At 32.9% G+C, this 22,126-nt stretch overlaps 1 protein-coding gene across 2 annotated transcripts in view; it reads right to left on the minus strand.

Moving 5' to 3' along the window:
- LOC150092373 (lysine-specific demethylase 8-like) overlaps window positions 1–22,126 on the minus strand; it is a 101,569-nt gene that overhangs the window by 46,359 nt on the left and 33,084 nt on the right. For both annotated transcript variants that reach the window (XM_090415011.1, XM_090415010.1), the window contains exons 4-7: window positions 20,661–20,783; window positions 16,673–16,851; window positions 6,500–6,635; window positions 1,179–1,226 (exon numbers count right to left, since the gene is read on the minus strand). In XM_090415011.1, the coding sequence (XP_090271137.1) occupies window positions 1,179–1,226; window positions 6,500–6,635; window positions 16,673–16,851; window positions 20,661–20,783 (486 nt within the window). The remainder of the gene's footprint in view (window positions 1–1,178; window positions 1,227–6,499; window positions 6,636–16,672; window positions 16,852–20,660; window positions 20,784–22,126) is intronic.

Raw genomic sequence — 22,126 nt, forward strand, 5'->3', positions numbered from 1 at the left:
AAACAATTGCACATCTGATGTTAGATCCTGCCTGATGTCATTAATGTATAGATTGAACAATAATGACCCAAGGACTGAACCGTGAGGTACACCACTGGTCACCTTAAATCTGGTAGACTCACACCCACTGTATACCACTTTTTGATATGTCTGTCAACCATCCCCTGATCCAAGTCAAGAGTTTATATTACAATCCCATATTCTCCAGTTTATGCAACAGCCTTTGGTGTAGTATCCTATCAAATGTCTTAGAAAAATCCAACATTATCATAGTATATCCATTCCCTTTATCAAACTCATAACATGTATGTGAGTTCTTACCAACTTCTCTGAAATCTTCAACTACCACACAAGAGATAGTGATAGGTTAGTAGTTAGACACATCAGTTTTTGCACCACACTTGTACAATTGAACTATCACACATTCCTTCCATTCCTGTGGTATCATTCCTGAACTGATACCACAGGAATGGAATACAGTGATAGAATTAGAGAATTTGCCTCTGATGCTATCACCAGAGATAAAAAGCAAACCACTTTTTATCTCCAGCTGGAGAATGTCATCATGCAGTTTAGATCTAGGAAGTGGTTAAGCATGTGGAAATTTCAATTAAGAAAGGGTATATGTGAGACTAGAAAACTGGTGATTATGATAAACTCACAGGACAGTTTGGCAATCTTTCACATAGCATGCTTTTCTATTTTGTTGCATTACTACAGTAAATAGTCAGGTTTCAGACCAAAGAAAATAAAAGTTCAGTGGCTATCTTTCAAACTGTTAACTCATCTTGAGTACTTTCATTAGTCTGGCACTCAAGTTATTATTTCTAACACATCGTTCCTACAGATCTGTTATTATTTTTATTTTAATTTTTTTTATTAATTTCACATTTTTCAATATTTTTTATTTTGTATTCTTATCCAATTAATTTGTACAAGAACAAAAAAAAACATCTTTTCTCATACAAATTGATAGTAAAAAAAATCACTTTTTTACCATTTTACTAGCTGTTTTATCACTTTTTGAAGTGTATCTCAAGATACTCTTTTTTAAGCATTTTTAAAGAAAACAAATTTTAAATGATTTATAAGTTGGAAATAAAGCAATGCATTCTTGAATGTTCTTATGTCAAATTTCAAATAAGCAAAATGTTCCTTTAAAAAGTTAGTAAACATACCTGATCGAATAACTGATGTTGGGCCAAATATCCCACCTCAGAATCTGCCTGAAGAAAAAAAATGTATATATATTTCTTTTCAAAAACTTCAATAGTGTTTGTTAAACTATTATACATAGTTATACTATTATTATTATTATTCGTGACACCTCCAAGGAGTCCGAAGACTCATCGCGGGAGGACACCTACTGTAAAACTCTTTGTCTCCACTACTACATAGAACCTCTACTACCAATCACCTACATCAACGCCATCTACTGCCCACAACCACCACAGCTAGTATTTTTCTGTCTATAAATTGCATGTGTTCTGAAGGCCGATTTGTCTGTATGCGGGATGAAAAACCCGAGTTTCCGGGAGAAAAAACCCTGCTTCCTCCATATGAGATCGCGGGTTAATTCACCTTCGATTAAAAAAGTCCATTTAAAGATTCCTCCCATCATGACAAGAATCGAACTTAGGCCTTTTCTAATTGACGGGCGCAACGTACCGTCGTTCTTCCAATTGCACTACGGAGGCGCTACTATGGTTATCTATAGTCTGAAAAACATATATATATATCAAGTGCTTTGCTATTTTAATTCTCTTTTTATATCAACCCCACCCCATGCAAGGTTTGGTAACTTACATCACATTAAGTACTTTGGGAAGATAGATAATTTAGGAACTCTGTCCAAACAATACTACTTAAACCCACTTCAGGCTTCCAATAAGTAAACTGGGGTGGTGATCTCATACTAGGCCACAAAACTTATCTACTCTCCTAAAGACTCTCACAACCAGTTACAGATCATATAAAAAAAAATTGATATCCCTTATTTGCTCTCCCAAATACTAATCACAGTCCCTAGACCTGCTAGGTGTCTATCAGGTTCCCTGCAGTTGTAAGCTGTCTATTATGGCCAAACTGGCAGGAGAGCTAGCATTGGAATCGCCAAACACAAAGACTAAATCTGGTTCCACCACTACAGCCAAGAATATTAGGGGACACTATTTTAGGACTTTAGACTTATCTTTGTTGTTTCTGCTTCAGCAATATTTATTCTATGTGGTGCCTGTGTAGACATATTAATTTGTTCATTGTTCATATTAATTTGTTCATCCATAATACCATTATGGATAGCCTTATCACCAGAATTACAGTATATTCTACTGTAATCACCGGCTGTTGGTTTGAAAGCAAAATGCTACACACTTGGCCAACCTTCATGCTGGATATGATTAATGAAATTTTAACCTTTTCACCTACAATTAAATAAGTATGTGATATAGAAAAACTGAAGTGTATACGAGTTTCTTTTATTTCATTAATATTATATATAATATAAATAAATAATGTCCTACATAATGATGATATGAGCAAAATTTTATTTTTATTTGATACAACAATAAAACAGTAACCATCAAACACCTGTTTGCTAAATTTCCCTCTCCTATTCTATTTAAGTGACCATACCACCTAAGATTAGCTTTGCTCACACCTAATGCTAACAATGTCAAATTCCTTCCTGATAATTTCACTTTGATTCTGTCATTGATGGCATTAGTTCAATGCTCTAAAAAATTCTCATATCTGTAGTTGCTAGCTATTTTATTTTTAACCCAGCTCTTAGCTCCATAAGTTAAAGATGGTTTGAATACTGTCTTGTATATAGTTACTTTAGTGTTTAGCTCATTTCTCTTTTATAGCATATAAATTTATTCTGTTGACTCTCCACCATACCAACTTTACTTATTCTGTTGTCTATTTTCATAATTAATTTGCTATCTTCATAAAAAAAAATTGTGCCTAAATAGCCGAAATGTTTCCTTGTTTTACAAGCTCTCTTTCAAGATGAGCAGATGTTTTCAATGGTCCTGATTATTTTCATAATCTTTTGTATTGCTGATTTTCATACAAAGAAACTTTTTACAGCAGTTATTTAATTAGTGAATCCTGAAGACTATAGTGGATTTATTAAGAAGTATAACATTATCTACATAAAATAAAGAGATGAAATTAATATCTCCAATTTTGATATCAGGTTTAATGCCACTTTCATTCATAATGTAATCCATATACATGATGAATAACAGCAGTGATAGTGTGCACCCTTTTCTTAGTCTTACACCTAATTTTACACCAGACAAACCATCCTCCTGTACCTTCTTCAATGCTTCTAACTACTGACTCACAACTCAAATATAGACTATGTATTGATTAATATAATGTCCTGTTTACACCACATAATTATTAGTGATTTGAACATCATTTTTCTTGGCACCTTGTCATGCGACTTTTCCAGATATACAAAACTTACAAATTCTTGTTATGATCCCATGATTTCTCAACTAAAAGTGAAAATCTGATCCTGACAACCCCTATTTGGCATGAACGTAGCTTGTTCTCCAAGTTTCTCTTATAGAATTTTTTCTAGCCTCTTCTTAAGTATGCCTGTATGAATGTTACCTGGAATAATCTAACACAAGTAGAGAAATTGCTCTGTAAATGTCACATTGTATTAGTTCCATTTTTGTAGATGAACACTATGAGAGCTCTACTACAATCATCCATAATGACCTTTTAAACATGTCTTGTAAATTATGCAGTGCAGCCATTCTAATAATTTTATACCATCATGCTTGAACATTTCCAGGTGAATAACATCTGTTTACGCTGTCTTTGCATGTGTCAGATTTTTTGATGGCAAAAGTTTTTCTAACACAAGAGTACACAGGTACCCAAGTATTGATATGGACTCCTGACTGCAGTCCTCTTGAACATTTTCTACCACTGCTTTGTCACCTTCTTGTTTAATTTAACAATCTTTGAAATTACATCATATACCTTAGAATATCTTTATTTTCAGATTTCATGTAAACTCTATCATTCTCATTCCTTTTAATAGTACTGATATTTATCATATATATTCTTTGTTTTCATATTTTCACTGTCTTCTTCTCTCAGAGCACATGCTGATTTACTTGCCAGGAACTTTAACTTTTAGTATACTTCTTTCTTTCCCTTATTGCTTCTTTAACTTCTGAAGTCCTGTGGAGTTCTGATTTTCGTATTCTTGCAGACTACCTCACCACATACCTCTCTTTCTGAAGAAAGATTTGAATGATCTGTCACTAAGAACTCCAAGGTTTGATTTCTGTTTTCAAACTCTTTCATTTATTCTTGAATGGTATTCATATATTGAGTTTCAACAGTTTGCCTCTGAAAGCTGATTGACTTTGATTCTTTTTAAAACTTTTGAACATATTTTTGTTTTTAACAGGACAAAATAAAAATTTTTCAACAGTAAATTGCAACTTAACTTATTCTTAACAAAGCTAATAAATACAAATACCTCTATTTTGTGCAATGCAAGTAATGAAATTTGAGTGGGAAGTCACTATTATTATTATTATACTGCAATTATCAGAATCAAAAGATAACACATCAGGAGGATTCTCATACTAGTGAATAATCCTACTACTGCTACTATGCCAGGTTGTGCCTGCAGGAAGTCTGAGTCTAGTAACTTGCAGGGAACACTAAGAATATGCTTGGATTAGAATCCGGAAAATCCCTATCTCTGAGTATGGTAATCATGATTTCCTCACTGTATCTTAGAGCCAGTGCAGTTAAAAAAAATGTCCAGAACTCACCAAAATATCTCAAAAAATATCAAAAATATACCAAAAAAAAAAGGCAAAAAAAAGTATTTATATATATATAAATATATATATATATACACACACACACATGCTGCACACACACAAAAATTTCCAACAAAATATCATAATTCCATATAATAAAAAAAACAACATTCAGATTGACTTTACCAACATCCGAGGTCTTGATTCTAATTTTAATGATGTGCACCACCAGCAGACATCCAAATCGAATATTATTCACCATTGAAAACCATAACTGGTATGCTTTGTAACATCATCTCACTTTAACATTTCACATAATATATTCTGTGATGCCTTTCATGAGAAAAGCAGGATTGAGCATTTGTCAGATCTGATATCAAGATTTCCTTACCTGACTTTGTTGCCTTCATTTGCTACCTCTACAATTCTCCTAAATCCAATGACTCACTGACTATTTGATTATTTATCTCTGAAAGATCACATACAGTCTAATTATTCTAACAGTGAGATAAACTTCCTTGGTGATTTCAACATATATATAATTAAGACTGGCTTCCCTTCTCCAACCTCCCAGACCAAGCTGGAAGAGAAGTCGAACTGCTTGCTATCAGTAATAATTTAATACAAATTGTTCACCAACCCACCAGAATTCCAGAATTTCCCCATCTTTCTTACAACACCCTGAACCTTTTCTTAACCAGCTCTCCCTCCAAATACACTGTTGATGTTATCTCTCCTCTTGACCATAATCCTGTCCATGTCTCCTTTTCTAAGATTGTTCCTCTCCCAATCATTCTCAGCCACTACTTGTCATTGCCAATTGGTGTGACCTTCAGCATTTCTGTGCATCATTTTCATGGTCTAATTACTGTTTCCACTCTTTTATCATTTACACCTGTTCTCATCTAATAAGAGAAATTATTCTCACTGGGATGAGTGCCTTTATTCCCTACCCCACTAATAACATGTTATATTGCTGGGATTATGATAGAAGAAACTGACTAGGCTAGGGATCTTGAAGTTTTAGTAGATAGTAAGTTGAAGCTCAGGGGATCATATAGCAAAAACTATGAATACAACTCAGAGGACATGAGGGATCCATGGAAGTTGAAAATGAATACAGTCAAGAAAGGGGGGTGAGAGCTAGAATTCCTATCTACTAAAACTCCAAGATCTCTAGCCTGGTCAGTTTCTTCTAGCATCCCATCAATATAACATGTCACTGGATAACTCGTTATTACACCAACATGGATAACTTTGCATTTACTAACATTAAACTGACAGCCATTTTCATATGCCCACAATTCCAGCTTACTCAAATCATTCTACAAGTATTTCATGCCAATTGCATGCCTGATTACCCTGTCACTTTTTGCATAATCAACAATTATCACCTCATAGAGTGATACATGATTGGAATGGCTTACCTTTGGGAATGTGAATGCAGATAGCGTGAATAAATTCCAGAGAAGGTATGACATGTGACCTTCCTCGATGAGTCCCTGACTTCCTGGTTGTAATAATAGTATTCAATACAATTGAGACATTAACGAAAATCATGTACCATCAAATTCGAAATGTAAGATGTGAAAGATCTACATGATACTGAGGTAGGATTTTATTTTTTTTGCCAGTCAGTGTATATGTTAATGAGTTATTTTGAATGTTAAACTTAAATATGGTATACTCCTTACCTCATTACATAAAATATGAGATTGCACAAATTCTTTAAGAGTAATTAACTTCTGGGACCAATTATCATCAGTATATCGAGCACCAACTTCCACAGGGACTGTTCGATTTCCAGCTACTCTTAGTATATAATCTATGCTAATAAATTATAACAGGTGTACACATTTCGTTATATAATATCTGATAAGTTAGCAACTGTTTCAATAACTTGCATAATAATGTTTGAGTATCATAGATGTGTAGGTTTAAAAGGAGATTAAAGTGGTACAAACTTGACAACACAAGAAAGGAAAAATTACTAATCAGGAAAATTGAATTGTGGCTTTAAAAATTTCTCCAAATGCATGCATATATCATTTAAAAAAACACAACAAAAAAACAACAACTTTTATATCTTTAACAAGCTAATATCAATTTTCTAATTCTTTTCATGTAAGTTATGATGTTGTTAGAGCTGTAATAGTAGTTCATTCTCAATTTAGACGATATTTCTTCTACTTTTAGAAGCTTAGAAGCATTCCCTCCTCCATTCATCAGTATATATATGCATATATATTATCTTTATTTTTTATTTATTATTTTTTGCCATTTATTGGACTTATTTGTAATTCATTTTTAATTTTAATAAGGGATAGCCATATATGTTTAATATTGGTTATCTTCTTCTTCTGAGAAAATAAAAGGGGAAAGGGGAAGAAAAATATATTTTCTTCTGAGAAAATAAAATAAAAATTACTAAAAGCATTTTTTTAAAGCAAAAGTTGATCAACCTATTCTGCATAAGTGCTATAAACAAGTGAAAAGCTAATAAGGAAAAAGCAACCTATCAACCAGAGTTGTTTAGAATTCAATGAATTCAATCAATGGATGATGACTATACATTTAAGAGATTTGACAGAACAAGTGACCTTCTTAGGAATAATTTTTTGCAACAATATGTAAATGCAACAAAGTGTTCAGTAGTAGAGAGCCAAGTTCATACATAAAATACTCTGCAGAGGAAATGCACATCTTGGTACCTGCTTAAGTAAGGTTTAGGACCAAAGAGAGTTTTCACTCACTCTAATACAGCAAACTAGTTAAAAAATAGGGAGAGAGTTAATTTAGAAACAAAGTTATGACTAAAGACTGGAAACAGTGACAATTTAAAATAAAAAAAGTAACTGTAGTTTAAAATAAAAAAGTAAGTCTTGTACATAAGTACAAGAATTCAATTAAAACGAACTCGTTACTAGTACCTAGAAATATGTAAACAATGACTAAGATACTATGGTAATTTAAAAAAGAATGGAAAAACAAATATCTGAAGCAAAAATGTTAAATGTTTAAAAATATAACAAACATATAGATGTATTGCAAATTAGTAACATCTTAGATTGAAAAGCAGTTCAAATTAAAGACTCAATAAAGTTTAAGATGTGAACTGCAGACTCAAATATACAAATATTATTAAAGAAAAAAGTGAAAGTGTTTGAAAAGTAGAACTGTATCATCATAGAGATGGAAGGCAAGATATGACAAACACTGATATGCAGCAAAATCATTTAATGAATTTTGCAAAGACAGAAAAAATAAGGAATCCATGATGGATCAAGAACTTTTTTTTTTAAAGAAACAATTAAGGAAAAGAGTCAATTGTGATGTTCCTAACAAGTAATGTAATGATGTTCCTAACAATTGTGGATTATCTATTTACAAATAAATGATGAACAACTCATGAAGTTTATCTGCAAACTCACTCATTCACCCAACATTCAAAAAAAAAAAAAAAAAAAAAAGAAACCATCACATGACACCTTCAAGAATACAGTGGGACAAAAAAAAAAAAAATGGAAGAGAAAATAATGCTGTAATTACATGGTGTAAATGGTTCATCATATCATGCAATACATGGTACATATTTGAGCTACAAGTCAGCAGTTAGAATCGAAGGCGTACTAGATGGTTTGATGCTAAATCAGATGTGAGAGAAGTGTGCATATTATCTTCACTGTCGTTCATCATCTATATGAATCACATTATGAAGGAACATGGCATTTAACCTGTTATCAGAATTAAAGATGTCAATCCCAGCTCTTTACTATATGTAGATGATGTTATACTCCTAAATAAATCCAGTACAAGTCTGCAAGATCACCAACTAAATTGAATAACTGCTGTAATAAATTTAATATGAAAATCAGCAAAGAAACAAAAAAAAACAAAGAATATCAAAACAGGAAGAAGGAATATCGATGACATCAACTGCATCCTGAATGGAGAACCCACAACAAAAGGAATGTGTTTCAGCTATTTAAGTATAATTTATTGTGAAGATGGCAAATTAAATATGGAAACAGATAACAATAGTAGGAGGTCAACTTAATAAATTTATATGGAATCAGAGAGAAAGTAATCAAAAAACACTAAGCTAACTGCATACAAGACAGTAAAACTAATTTTAACCTGAGAGCTGAGTTGGAAATAAAACACTTGATCAAAGACTGGAGACCACAGATATGAGAGGTCTATCATTAGTTGAGTGAGGAGATGAGATCAATAGCAGAATATTAAAAATGAGGATATTAGGAAGAAACTTGACATTGTTAGCAATCAGGAATTTGTGAGTTGATCTAATCTCAGGTGGTATGGTTACTTAAATATAACGGGAGAGAAACAGCTAGCAAAACAAGTGTATTTAACCAGAATGGCAGAAAGACCAATATCTGAGTGGAGTGATACAGTAAGAAATGCCTCAGAAGACCAAAATATAAGATCTGACAATATTGGAATTCTAACGAATACTGATTAATTTGGAGGAAAACTGTTGATAAGAAGTTAGTAATGATGTAAACTTTCATGTGAATTTGATTATGATGTTGAAAAATTATTAAATAAGACAGCCACTGAAAAAATAGTAGAAAATATCCAGGAGGAATACAATTATGAATATACAGTCAACTCTCACTACAGCAATCTACTTTCAAGATAAATGAACTGAACTTGAACACAAGCACTGAGATACTGTGACGATCGATCTGGTAACTGAGAACTACTCAGAATAGAGTGCAATTTAACACTTATGAATAGTTTATTTCTGATATTTTCCATTAAATATTTTCAGACAGCTACTACGTGACTAATGAGCGAGTAGTGTATATGGTACAGCATGGATACACTGGACAAAGAAGTGAGTAACGCGAGATTTCATCATGTTACTCAGAACAGCATCCAATTTAAAACTTAGAAATTGTTTATTACTAAAAGAAAGAGCCATAAGGCAATGTAAAAATTACATAGGCAAAGTGGATACTAGATCCAATATTATTTCAAGGCCAAATGTTTGGAAACTGTGAAAGTTTTGTAAGCGCTCAGGTCAACTTACGAAACTTTCATAGTTTCTACAAACATTCAGCTAGGAAATAATGTTAGATCTAATATCCACTTTGCCTATGTAATTATAAATTGTTTATTTTTGGAATTTTCCATTTAATATTGTTGAATTAGGGTTGACCACAGATAACTGAAACTGCGAAGAGTGAACATATGGATAAGGTGGGTGGGAACTACGGTACATGAAAAATTTACATGATTATTAACTTCCAATTGACCATTTTCCTCCAAATGAATCTGTTATCTGTCAAATCTCCAATATTATCAGATCTTATATTTCTGTCTTTGAAGGCATTTTTTACTGTATCAATCCACCTAGATCTTGGTCTCTCTCTGAGTCTTTTTACTTACCATCTTGCAAAGAACACTTGTTTTGCTAACCTTTCTTCCCCCATTCCATTTAAGTGACCAAGAAATCTGAGATTAGTTCTGTTAACAATGGCAGATCTTTCCTAATACACTCATTTTTAATATGATACTGCCATTGATGCCATCTGTTCACTCCCTAATCTTTCTCAGAACTCTCATATCTCTGATCTTCAGTCTTTGATCAGTTCTCAGATCATAAGTTAAAATCAGTTTGAACATTATCTTGTATACAGCTAATTTAGTGTTTTTACTAATTTCTCTCTTATTCCATATAAATTTATTAAGTTAACTTCCTACCATACCAGCTTTACTAATTCTATTGTCTATTTCCATATTTTTCTCTGTCATCTTCATTAAAAAGTGAAGCCAGCCTGGCTGGCTGAGTGGTTAGCTTATTCGATCCCCAACCAAAAGGCTGTAGGTTTGAATCCTGCCGTGGGCATGGTTGTTTTTGATTGTCTGCGGAAATCCTAGTGGTAGTCAGCAATAGATGGCATTGGTAGAGTTGCGGTCAGTTGGTGAATTGTGAGTGGTGGAGACAGGGTTGTAGAGTACATGCCCTCCCTAGATGAGTCACTGGACTCCCTGGAGGTGATAAATAATAATAATAATAAAAAACTGTGCTTAAATAGCTAAAATGTTTTACTTGTTCTATAGGTATTCACTTAAGATACAGTTGATGTTTTCAATGTTTCTGCCTATTTTCATTGTCATCATCTTTTTATTGCTGATTTGCATATCAAATTTATTACAAGTTACTGAAATTAGTCAGGGAATCTTGCAGACTTGTACTGGGTTTATTTATTTAGAAGTATAACATCAACTGCATGAAGTAAAGAGCTGAGATTAACATCTCCAATTTTGATATCCGGTTTAATACCATTTTATTTCATAAATTTATCCATAGAGATAATGAATGCCAGTGGAGATAATTGTGCACCCTTGTCGCATACCTGATTTAACATCAAACCATCTTGCTGTATCTCTTTCAATTCTAACTGCTGACTTACAGATCAAATACAACATAAGTATTACTCGATATAATGTCACATTTACACCATATAACTGCAGTGTTTTGAAGAGCTTTCCTCTTGGCACTTTGTCGTGTGCCTTTTCCAGATCTATCAAATTTAATTTCAGATCCTTATTATATTCCCAAGTTTTCTGAACTATTTGCCCAAATCCAGCTTGTTCTTCACCAAGCTTCCCTTGCACAATTTTTCTTAGCCATTTCTGCACATACTTGCATAAATCTTACCACGAACACTCAGTAGACAAATACCTTTGTAATGCTCAAGTTCAGTTTTATTTCCTTTTGTACAGATGGGTACTAGGAAAGCTCTACTCCAATCATCCAGAATCCCTCAGATGAGACCTTCTGAATTATGCAGTGCAGCCACTATAAAACTTTTATACCTCCATATTTGAGCATTTCTGGTTGAATTTTATCTATTATATTATATATATATATATATATATATATATATATATATACTCCAGCTGCCTTTCCACATTTTAGGTTTTTGATGTATTTTTCTACTTCAAGTATGGATATGTATTCCTGACTGCATTCCTGTTGTTTTCTACCACCATGCTGACACTGCTTGTTTCATTTAACAATCTTTCAAAGTATTTACTGCAGAAATCTAGAATATCTTTATGTTCAGTTTTCATGTTAACTTTATCATCTGATTCCTTTTATGGTGCTCTTTTCTCCATTTCTAAGCCTTTTTCAATAACCTTCAGAATATTTTGCCACCTTCCTGATATTCATTTTCTATGCTCTTACCAAAAGTCTTCCGTTACTTTTGTTTAGCTAGTTTTACATGGTTTTGTTATATTCACGACACTAAAATACCTTTCGCAGGTGTTATGGAGGTAGGTAATTGTGGAAACACATTTACGATATCTACCACCTAAGAGGAAGACAGAATCATTTTCTTTAATGATGGTGGATAAGAATTCTGTGCACTGATAAAGGTTCTCAGATCATAAGTTAAAATCAGTTTGAACATTATCTTGTATACAGCTAATTTAGTGTTTTGACTAATTTCAAATAAGCAACTTGAGTTGATTCCTCAACCAAATTCCCTATCCTACTGCCACAGGTATCACTTTTCTTGTGTGACAAAATTAGTCCCACCATTCTTGGGATCAACTCTACTATACTACGTTTTCTTTCTGTTATTAACAATTATTAATCTCTTATTTAATGCACATTGCACATGCCCAAGCCCTCATGCAACACACATCTATTTTCTCTTAACCATTTATGTTCACTCTTTCATTAAACAACAATTTATATTATACTTGACAAGAAATTATATTCTTGTTTTAATCCTTTATCCAAGCATAAACATACAAAATTTGTACATGTAGAATCTTCACAAAAGTTTATTTATACATAGAGGCTGTTGACTTCATATTAATTGTCTCAGTATCCTATAATGCAAAAATTATCTGTAGGGTCACTACTCATACCAATTTTGGCTTTTGACCTCTACTGAGGATTTCATTGGTTCAATATCTCAGAATTTCAAAAATTCATAAGTAACTTTTTTTTAAAGATCACTCTCACATGCAGCTCAAAACAACTCTTGCAAATCACTTATGAATTTCTTGATAAATAAACTGAAATGACTTTTATGCTTTATAGAAGCATATTTTAGTAATTCTGCATGCTTTCTAGTTGCATTTTCCTCTAAATACATATCCATGTCTCCTTGTAAAATTTTAAACTACAGAACTAACTGCACACTTCACATTTTATTTTGCATCTTGCACAAAGCCAAAAAATCAAACTTCAACATCCATGTTGTGTGATGCCACCATGCATAGGATTCCATGATCAATCAAGACCTAAGAGTGCAATTTTCAAATATCTTGACTCTGCCTGAAATACTGTGCTGAACCTCAGCCCAGTACACCCACAGGCAAAGCTTCCCCCATGCTTAACCTCAGCATTCAACAACAGGCAAAATTCACCATGTACATAAGTTCCTTGCAGCAGCAAAATGCCAGCAATCATACATAGGCCTATTCTGTCCAGAGACCAAATGGAACAACATTATTAAAACATCATCATTCGGAACTAGAGCCATAAAGATATTAAGGTGAAATCAATGCAAAAGTCATAGTCTGTCTCCACTGATGAAACCTCAATCAAGGTCAAAACTAGTCTAGGTAGTGACCCTTTCCATATTTTTGCATTATGTAAAATTGAGGTAACTGATGTTAAGTCAACAATCTTTATATATAAGTACACTAGTCATGAAGATATTTAGCATGCAAGTTTTGTTTGCTTATGCTTGGATAAAGGATTAACTCCTTCCATACAAGTCATGAAAATTGCTATGAGTTGTGCAAAAGGAAACCTTTGGTAGTAGTGAAGAATAGATCATTCCTGGAAATTTCAAAATTTTCATAACTAACAACCAATTCCTTCCCTCTGGACTATGAAAGACCCACAAAAATATTTTGGCACTCAGTGGTTTTTGTAAAGATATCAAATATATAACTGCACTCTTTTTAGATGTTGATCAGCTGTGGAATCTTATGGAAAGTGATGGCAGAATCAAACAGTATTGTTGAAGTTTTCTGTTCATCTTTGTGTAAAATGTGAAGCATGTTGGTTCCATATTTTTTATAAGGGGATGTAGAGAGGCATTTAGAGGAAAATGCAACTAAAGAGCATGAACAATTAGTAAAAAAAAAGCAATCAGAAAGGCAGTAACATTTTGTATTTTTTACAAGGGAATATCAATAAGCATTTAGTGAAAATAAAGCAATTAGAAAATATATGGAAAGAAACTTCATGCTTTCTTTAATTGAAAGCTTGAATTTATAGAAAGCATGAAGTTATTTTCCATATATTTTATAGATGAATTTTTTTTTCTAAACACTTATACATATCCCCATTTTAAAAAATACTGAAATGACTTTTATGCTTTATAGAAGCATATTTTAGTAATTCTGCATGCTTTCTAGTTGCATTTTCCTCTAAATACATATCCATGTCTCCTTGTAAAAATTTAAACTACAGAATTAACTGCACACTTCACATTTTATTTTGCATCTTGCACAAAGCCAAAAAATCAAACTTCAACATCCATGTTGTGTGATGCCACCATGCATAGGATTCCATGATCAATCAAGACCTAAGAGTGCAATTTTCAAATGTCATTACAAAAAACACTGAGCACCAAAAAAAAAAAAAAAAAAATTGTGGCTCTTATATAATTCAGAGGTAAAAAATTGCTGGTTAACTGTACAAGATGGTGATGGTGGATGGGAACCTGAAATCATGGGGACATTTTGCTAAAATTGTGAGGACAGCACAGCAGCTTACAGAAATGATGCAGAGAACACTGACGTGTAGAAGTAAGGATGTTATGATTCAATTGTGCAAGGCTTTAATCACACTACATATGGATTACTGTGCACAGATTTGGTTGTCTGGTTTTCAAAAGGATGATGAGTCGTTGAAAAGAGTTCAGAAACAATTAACTAAGTTGGCTTCTAGTCTCTGGAATGCAAATTGTACAGGCTAATGAATAGGAGGAGGGGAGAGGAGACGTGATAGTAACACATAAGTTAATAATGCATAATTACCAGATTAACGTGGATGAGATTTTTCATAAAATGGCTGCAGACAGAGAAAACAAGTGGCCATGCCTGGAAGCTGTATAATGAGGATGTGAGCAAGGAGATATTATTATTATTATTATTATTATTCGTGACACCTCCAAGGAGTCAGAAGACTCATCGCGGAAGGACACCTACTATTCAACTGTCTCCAGTTGAATAGCTATTTATTGCTAGTCACCTCTCAATCAATGCCCATTGGCAAACGACACGTCATCATTGTTTGAATAATACACAGAAGTTTTGATGGTTTGATTAAAAAAAATGACGCAATCACGTTTAAAAGCATTATGTGGACTTTCCAGAATGCTCTGACAAGCATTTTGAATATTTTCCTTCTAAAAAAGAAACTTAATATGAAGGCTCTCTATGATACCAACATTGGAGTTATCATGTAGAAGGGGTTAAAACAAGAATATAATTTCATGTCAAGTATAATATACTTTGTAACCAAGTGAAAAAACTAACAATTTCTGCCAGCACCTACATCAAATTCATTTAAGTGTTCCACTATTACAAATCTGGCTATCAAAATTACTTCACACATCAATATTTGTTTTAATATTTTGTTTTAATCAATGCTTGTTTCATTTAGAGGAAATTTTCAAAATGAAGAAGATAATTCTATATCTTATTCTTTAGTGACATAATTTTTTGAAACTGTTTTCTTAATGTTTTTGGTAGACTAAAAGAACAATTTGAAAACAACAAAATTACATGCTAACCATAGAAATTAACTTTATCAGAAACCTACCTTTACTGGCAGATACGAGGAGGAGCTGAAAAGTTCTGATAAACACCTAGAACAAAAATTATATTAAAGCAACTAATATAACCACAAGAAAGAACATATCTTAAAACCTTTTAACCCCCCCCCCCAATGTTTCATCAAATTGTAATAATTTGTTCTTTTAGGATATATAAGAAGACATGTCAGAAGTTTTGAAGAAATTCGAAGACAAGAAAAGTCTGCAATTGAGATTCACTAAACTGATGATGTACTATTATTTTCAGTATGAAATATTTGTACTTTCGTTAAAGTGCATTACTGTGGTTAGCTTGTAATTTTGTTGTTTTATAGTTATGACACTTGAAAGATAAGAACAATTTCAAAAAATATTATGTCAAAATTTCAAAAAATATGTCAAAATTTCAAAAAATATTATGTCAAAATTTCAAAAAATATTATGTCAATAATGAGAAAGACTGATTCCCAGTTGGAAAAATTTAAAACATTAAACAAGCTGCATATGAAGCATTAAGGCAAACACAAACTGGAAATGAGAATATTTTATTCTCATATCGCATAGGAATTTTTTTCTAATTAGGGTTAATGTCTCTTTTAGTGGGACATTCATGAACGGTGACATGATATCAAAGACTAGTATATCATTTTTTTTCTCAGTTAATGATATGATAACTCAAACAGCTAGAGATCTGGGAGAAGACATATCACCATGAATTTGGCATAAGTAACAACAAAACCAGCCACTCTTTCACTACACCAAGAGAGTGGAGTCAGGGCATTAAGACACTAACTTGAATATACTGACTTATACCAGTTTCTGTGGTTTCTCTAATCTTGAGAATGCCTCAGTAACTGGAGATGAAATATTGATCATAAAATGCTTGCTTTTATTTACCTGTTGTTGTTGTTATGTGACAAGCTATTAAACCATCAAAATAATATGTATAACCAACACATAAGTCTGTGTACACTTATAATCTGCAATAATTCATAATTATTACAAATTTCATTACTGAAAAAAAAAAAATAGTAATTTCTTTACCTCCATCTATGTTCTGACATAGCAGGCCAATAGTCTATAACTCCTTTTAAAATAACCGGTAGTTTAGTATTCATGTACTCTGTCTGAAAAGTTTGCAGAGAAGGGCAAGTCATGCAAACAATTTCAGTTTTTGATGACAAAACTGGCAGTGGACGGTGTAATCCTTTTTGCTTCTTTCTCTGCAAACAAAGTTTTAATAAGGTAACACTTTCAAGTTATTTTATGTAAAAGCACTTTTACATACATTTTAATGAAACAGAAATCATTACCAAAAGGATATTTCAAAGTTTGATTTAAAGATTGGTTTATAATTCTCATTATATGTAAAAATATTACTTATTACCTGTAAAAAATATTCAGTTAATAAAACCTTCCTGAGCTTTTTTTTTGGATTAAAAAAAAAATCATTATTAGTGAAATTTCAATTACTTCTAATTTTTTTTAGGAAATGAATGCAAACTATATTATTAATTATAAAAACTTTAATAACTACCTATATTTCGGCAATGTTACATTGATCACAAAACAATGATATGTGCACGCAGGCACTTGCACTAAGGAAATGGGGCTGAAGAAAGGCAACTAGCTAGGAGGCACCTTAAGGACTCTAGGACCGACTCTCCAGTTGCCTTTCTTCAGCCTCATTTGCTTAGTGTGAGTGCCTGCATGCACATATCATTGTTTTGTGACCACTGAAGATGGCAACATAGCACTGCTGAAATATAGGTAGTTATTAATTAGTTTTTATAATTAATAATATAATTTACATTGTCATTTCCTAAAATATTAGAAGTATGTCTAACCAATATATATAAGCTTACTGTCCGACCTCAGATGCTAGAATCCTGGCTGGCAGATTGGTAAGAAGAGTCAATTCATGTTGAAGGGGAGAAAGGAATAAGGTGATGCATGAATTCTTCACCAACACACAAAATCACGTGCTTTATATATAAAATTTTCCAACTGAAAAAAACTAGAATTTTTTCATAAAAGAAAAGCTAATTTTCCAATGTATAATAATAAACACTCATCCCACGAAACGTGCCGATTACCCTAGTATTAGAATGGATTTATTATTATTATTATTATCATGTGACACCTCCAGGGAGTTCAAAGATTCATCGAGGGAGAGTGTGCCAACAGCATCGCACGATTGGATCCCTTCCAACTACTAACCACACTCAAACTAGCTTAACTTTTTACAAGCATTAGTAGCAGAGGCTCTACCAATCGACCGATCTGCCTTCTTCTGCCATGCGCAGAAGTGTTGAGGGGTCTCGCATCTGTGGTAGCACAGTATCTACAAGAAATTTCAGTTATAGTAAGGATTATTTTACACAATAAAAAAATGAACTTTTTTCTTGAAATATAAATACTGTATTACATTAGTGATATCACGTCTTTTCGATCGATAGTTTTTCTTTTTGTACAAGTATGAATGAAGTAACCTGATTTGTTTATAGCAATGCAATTACAAACATGCAAAATTAAATAAAAGAATATTTAGGGTTGCACACTTTTATTTTCAACAGAAAAGAACTATTAAAATTTCTAAGAAATATTATTTTCAATTACACAATAAAACATTTAAAAATATTTGAAGTATGAAAAATATGAGCTCTTTCCACAGAAATATATGACCTGTCGAAATGATCCACATGAACTCCTTCTCAGACATGATAACAGCAAATGCCAGTTAGTATATTATAAAACAGATGAATCATGCATCTATATGAATCCTACGATATCCCATCTACATGAATGATCTGATATTCTGCTAGTTCTATTGATTTCAATATTAATAAACTACACTTATGTGAAAGTATCAGTATATAATGACAGAAAAAAAATGCATTAAATATTAAGAATGTAACATACATGCTATTAGGATATTTAATGACATGTTATCTATCCTTAAAGTTAATTTCATCACTTCTTTCATGTATCTTACTATTCATTAGCATGACTGAGATCAACCTGAAAGGACTATTATAAACTTAAACAGTATATATAGATGTGACATTGGAACAGAATATATATGTTCCAATGTCACAAAATAGTCATACTGAATTTTCTGGGGGATAGTTTTATATGAATCATTTATCTTTCATGGTTTTACAAAAATATCAGCTATTATATTGTAGTTTATTGTCAGTTCTTGTTTTAATGTTTTAGTCACTTTTCGGATTCATGCCTTCAATGTACAAGGGCAGTCTGAAAAGTTCTCAGCCTAACAATGAAAAAACGAATTTATAATTTCAAAATTATTTTTATTTTTCGACATAATCTCCCTTAAGACTAATAATACATTTATTCCAGTGATGCTCCAGCACCATTATACTGTCCCTGTAGTGGTTCTCGGTAAGATCTGCAAAATACCCCTCTAGAGCTGCAATCAGCTTAATTTGAAGAAAAACACTGACCAGCGAGGAAGAGTTTTAGTTTTGGGAAGAGATAGAAGTCAGAGGAAGCCAAATCTGGGGAATCTGATAGATGTTTTAACAATTCATAGTGCAGATCCCTTAATTTTCCCATTGTTAAAACACTTTTGTGGGCAGGTACACTGTCCTGATGAAAGATGATTTTTTTCTTCTGCAAACCAGGTCTTTTCTCATGAATTTTTTCGTCTAGTCTGGTTAAAAAAGATCGGAATAATATTCTCCAGTTATTGTATTACCCTTTTCAAGATAATTAATAAACAAAATGCCTTTAGCATCCCAAAACACTGATACCATGACCTTGTCTTCTTTGGTGCTAAACAAACCGGCTTTTGTCCACTGTTTGGATTCTGGTGTGTAATAATGAATCCAAGTCTCATCCATGGTAATAAATTGACACACAAAATCAATTTTATTCCTGTTCAAATGCTCCAAGCACTGTTCAGAGATTTTAATGCGAGTGCATTTTTGATCTACTGTGAGCAAGCGCGGCACCCATCTTGTGCAAAGCTTTTTCATTTGCAATTCTTCATGCAAAATATATCCTAAATGTTATTTTGAAATGCCTATGGTCTCAGCAATTTCACACACTTTGACTCGCTGGTCATCCAATACCATATCTTGCACTTGATCAATGATTTCTGGTATTGTTACACTTTTTGGACGTCCTTCATGTGGATCATCTTCAAGGCTGGTAGGGCCACATTTAAACTTGGTAGTCCATTTCTTAATTGTCGAAAACGAAGGAGAAGAGTGCCCATAAGCTTTTGTGAACTTTGAATGAATTTCTTTCACCGTTAAACCTTCTTTTACAAAGAATTTTATAATCGCACACAATACTCAATTTTATCCATTTCAAGGGATACAGACAACACTTTTGCTTCAGACAGCTGTATAAAACAAACTACTTGATAGAATGACTTACAATTTCATATGGATGCTTATGACAGATGTACCAACGTATAAAAAAAAAAAATCATACCAATAGAGTTAGCATCTATGGTCGAGGCCGAGAACTTTTCAGACCACCCTTGTAAGGTATGGGAATATTTTTTCCCCTTAACTTGTGAAACTAATCTGCAACAAGCCCACCTGGTTGGCCTAGTGGTTAGCATATCTACTCTCCAGCCAAAAGGCTATGGGCATGGATGTTTGTCTGTGAAAATACTAGTGGTGGTGGTGGGCAGCAGATGGCGTTAGGTAGATGATGATGGTAGTTGCAGTTTGCTGTAGTTGGTGGAGACAAAGAGTTGTAGATTAGGTGACTCCTTCGATGAGTCTTCGAACTCCTTGGAGGTGTCACATAATAATAATAATAATAAACAATTTTAGAGATTTTTTTTTTTGCAGAGTTCATTTTTTAAGACTGTTTCTATGCAATTGCAATTATTTTTAATTGCCATTTTTCTCTTCTTTCATCCATGAAATGAAGTAAATATCTCTTATCAAAAAAGAGTGGTAAAAAGCATTTATAATACAAAAATCCACTTATTTATGCTAGCTGAATACAACAGAAATATAAATAACCAAGAATGATATTAAATACTTACTTTCTGAGAACCATAATCATCTGCTTGTTCCTCCACAGTTAATGCGGATGCAATGCGTGCAAGGATGTTTTCAAGTACTGGTGCTCCCATAAGAATTCCCATGTCACATGTCTTTATAGCTTCCTAAACTCAACAATTAAAATATATTACATTAACCAAATGAAAACTATTTCTGCATATGATTGATATATCATATTTTTATTACTAGTTTATAAATAAGAAAATGTAAATATCTCATAAAACACCTCATAAATATAAAAAATTTTAAAAAAATGTAAAAAAGTGAGCCAAGTACTGAGGAAGCACCAGGCTTACTTGCAATTCTTCTTCACCCACAGTCCATGTAGACTGTTGGGGCACTATAAAGGTGACAGTCCTAACATACTCTCTCCAGATGTTTCTGTCTTGGGATATCCTTAATAAAGCAGAGAACAAAGAATTAGTCTGCTTTTTAATATAAATTCTATCTAGGTCATCCCTGATATCATTTACCAGAAGTCAAGCCCTCTAGTGCTAATTTAGGTAAGTTATCTGATCTAGCTATGTGGCCCAGCCACTGGAGATGTTTCCAACAAATATTTTCTTGTGTTCCAGCAAGAAAATGGAGATGCTAGAACACAAGAACACTGCAATTCAGAAACATCTATTTTAGTATAATTATTTTTAATAATTATTGGAATAAATTTCAGAAGCAGCTCCAAACTTTACTCACATTTTTACAAGATTTTTTTAAAATCAGATGTTATTTTTTTTAAGCAAAGTAGGTAAAGGAATATATTGTTAAGGAATAAACTGTCAAAATTAGTTAAATGATGCAAGCCTATAGTGGTGTCGGCAGCATTTTACTTTCAACTACTACAGCTCTGCAATGCTGCTCTCCATTAATAATAAAATTTATTATTATTGCACAAGAACCTTCATGGAGTCCACTATCTACACAATATCTATTGCACCTCTCTTTGAATGCATTCACCAACAAATCCTCGCAGTTAGACTAGGCAACCTATTCCACTCATTCACCGCTCTACAGTGGTGAAAAATTCATTCTCACACCCTTGATAACCACACTCTTACTCAATTTCTAGGGATGACTTCTTGTTCTATCCTCTCTAGCCAAGTACTGAAAAATTTCCTCTACAAACCTATAAAATCCTTTTATTAACTTAAATATTTGTATCATATCTCCTCTTTTCTGTTTATCAACCAACTTCTGCAACCCACAAGCTCTCAATCCATTGCCATAGCGAACTGTTCTTCCACTTGTGCTACAGACTGCCTCCAAAGCACAACTAGAAGAACAGGGAAACATTGCATCCTTCGATTAGAAAAGACTTGGGTTCAATTCTCATGATGAGGGGACTCCTTATATGCACTTTATCATTTGAAGGTGAGTTAGCGAATCTCATACGGGGATAACAGGGTTTTCCCTCCTGGAAACAACTCAGGTATTTCATCCCACATACAGA

Source organism: Typopeltis vanoorti, chromosome 26 (assembly GCF_054136105.1).
Source record: "Typopeltis vanoorti isolate ZY-2024b chromosome 26, IOZ_Tvanoo_1.0, whole genome shotgun sequence".
Classification (NCBI taxonomy): domain Eukaryota; kingdom Metazoa; phylum Arthropoda; class Arachnida; order Uropygi; family Thelyphonidae; genus Typopeltis; species Typopeltis vanoorti.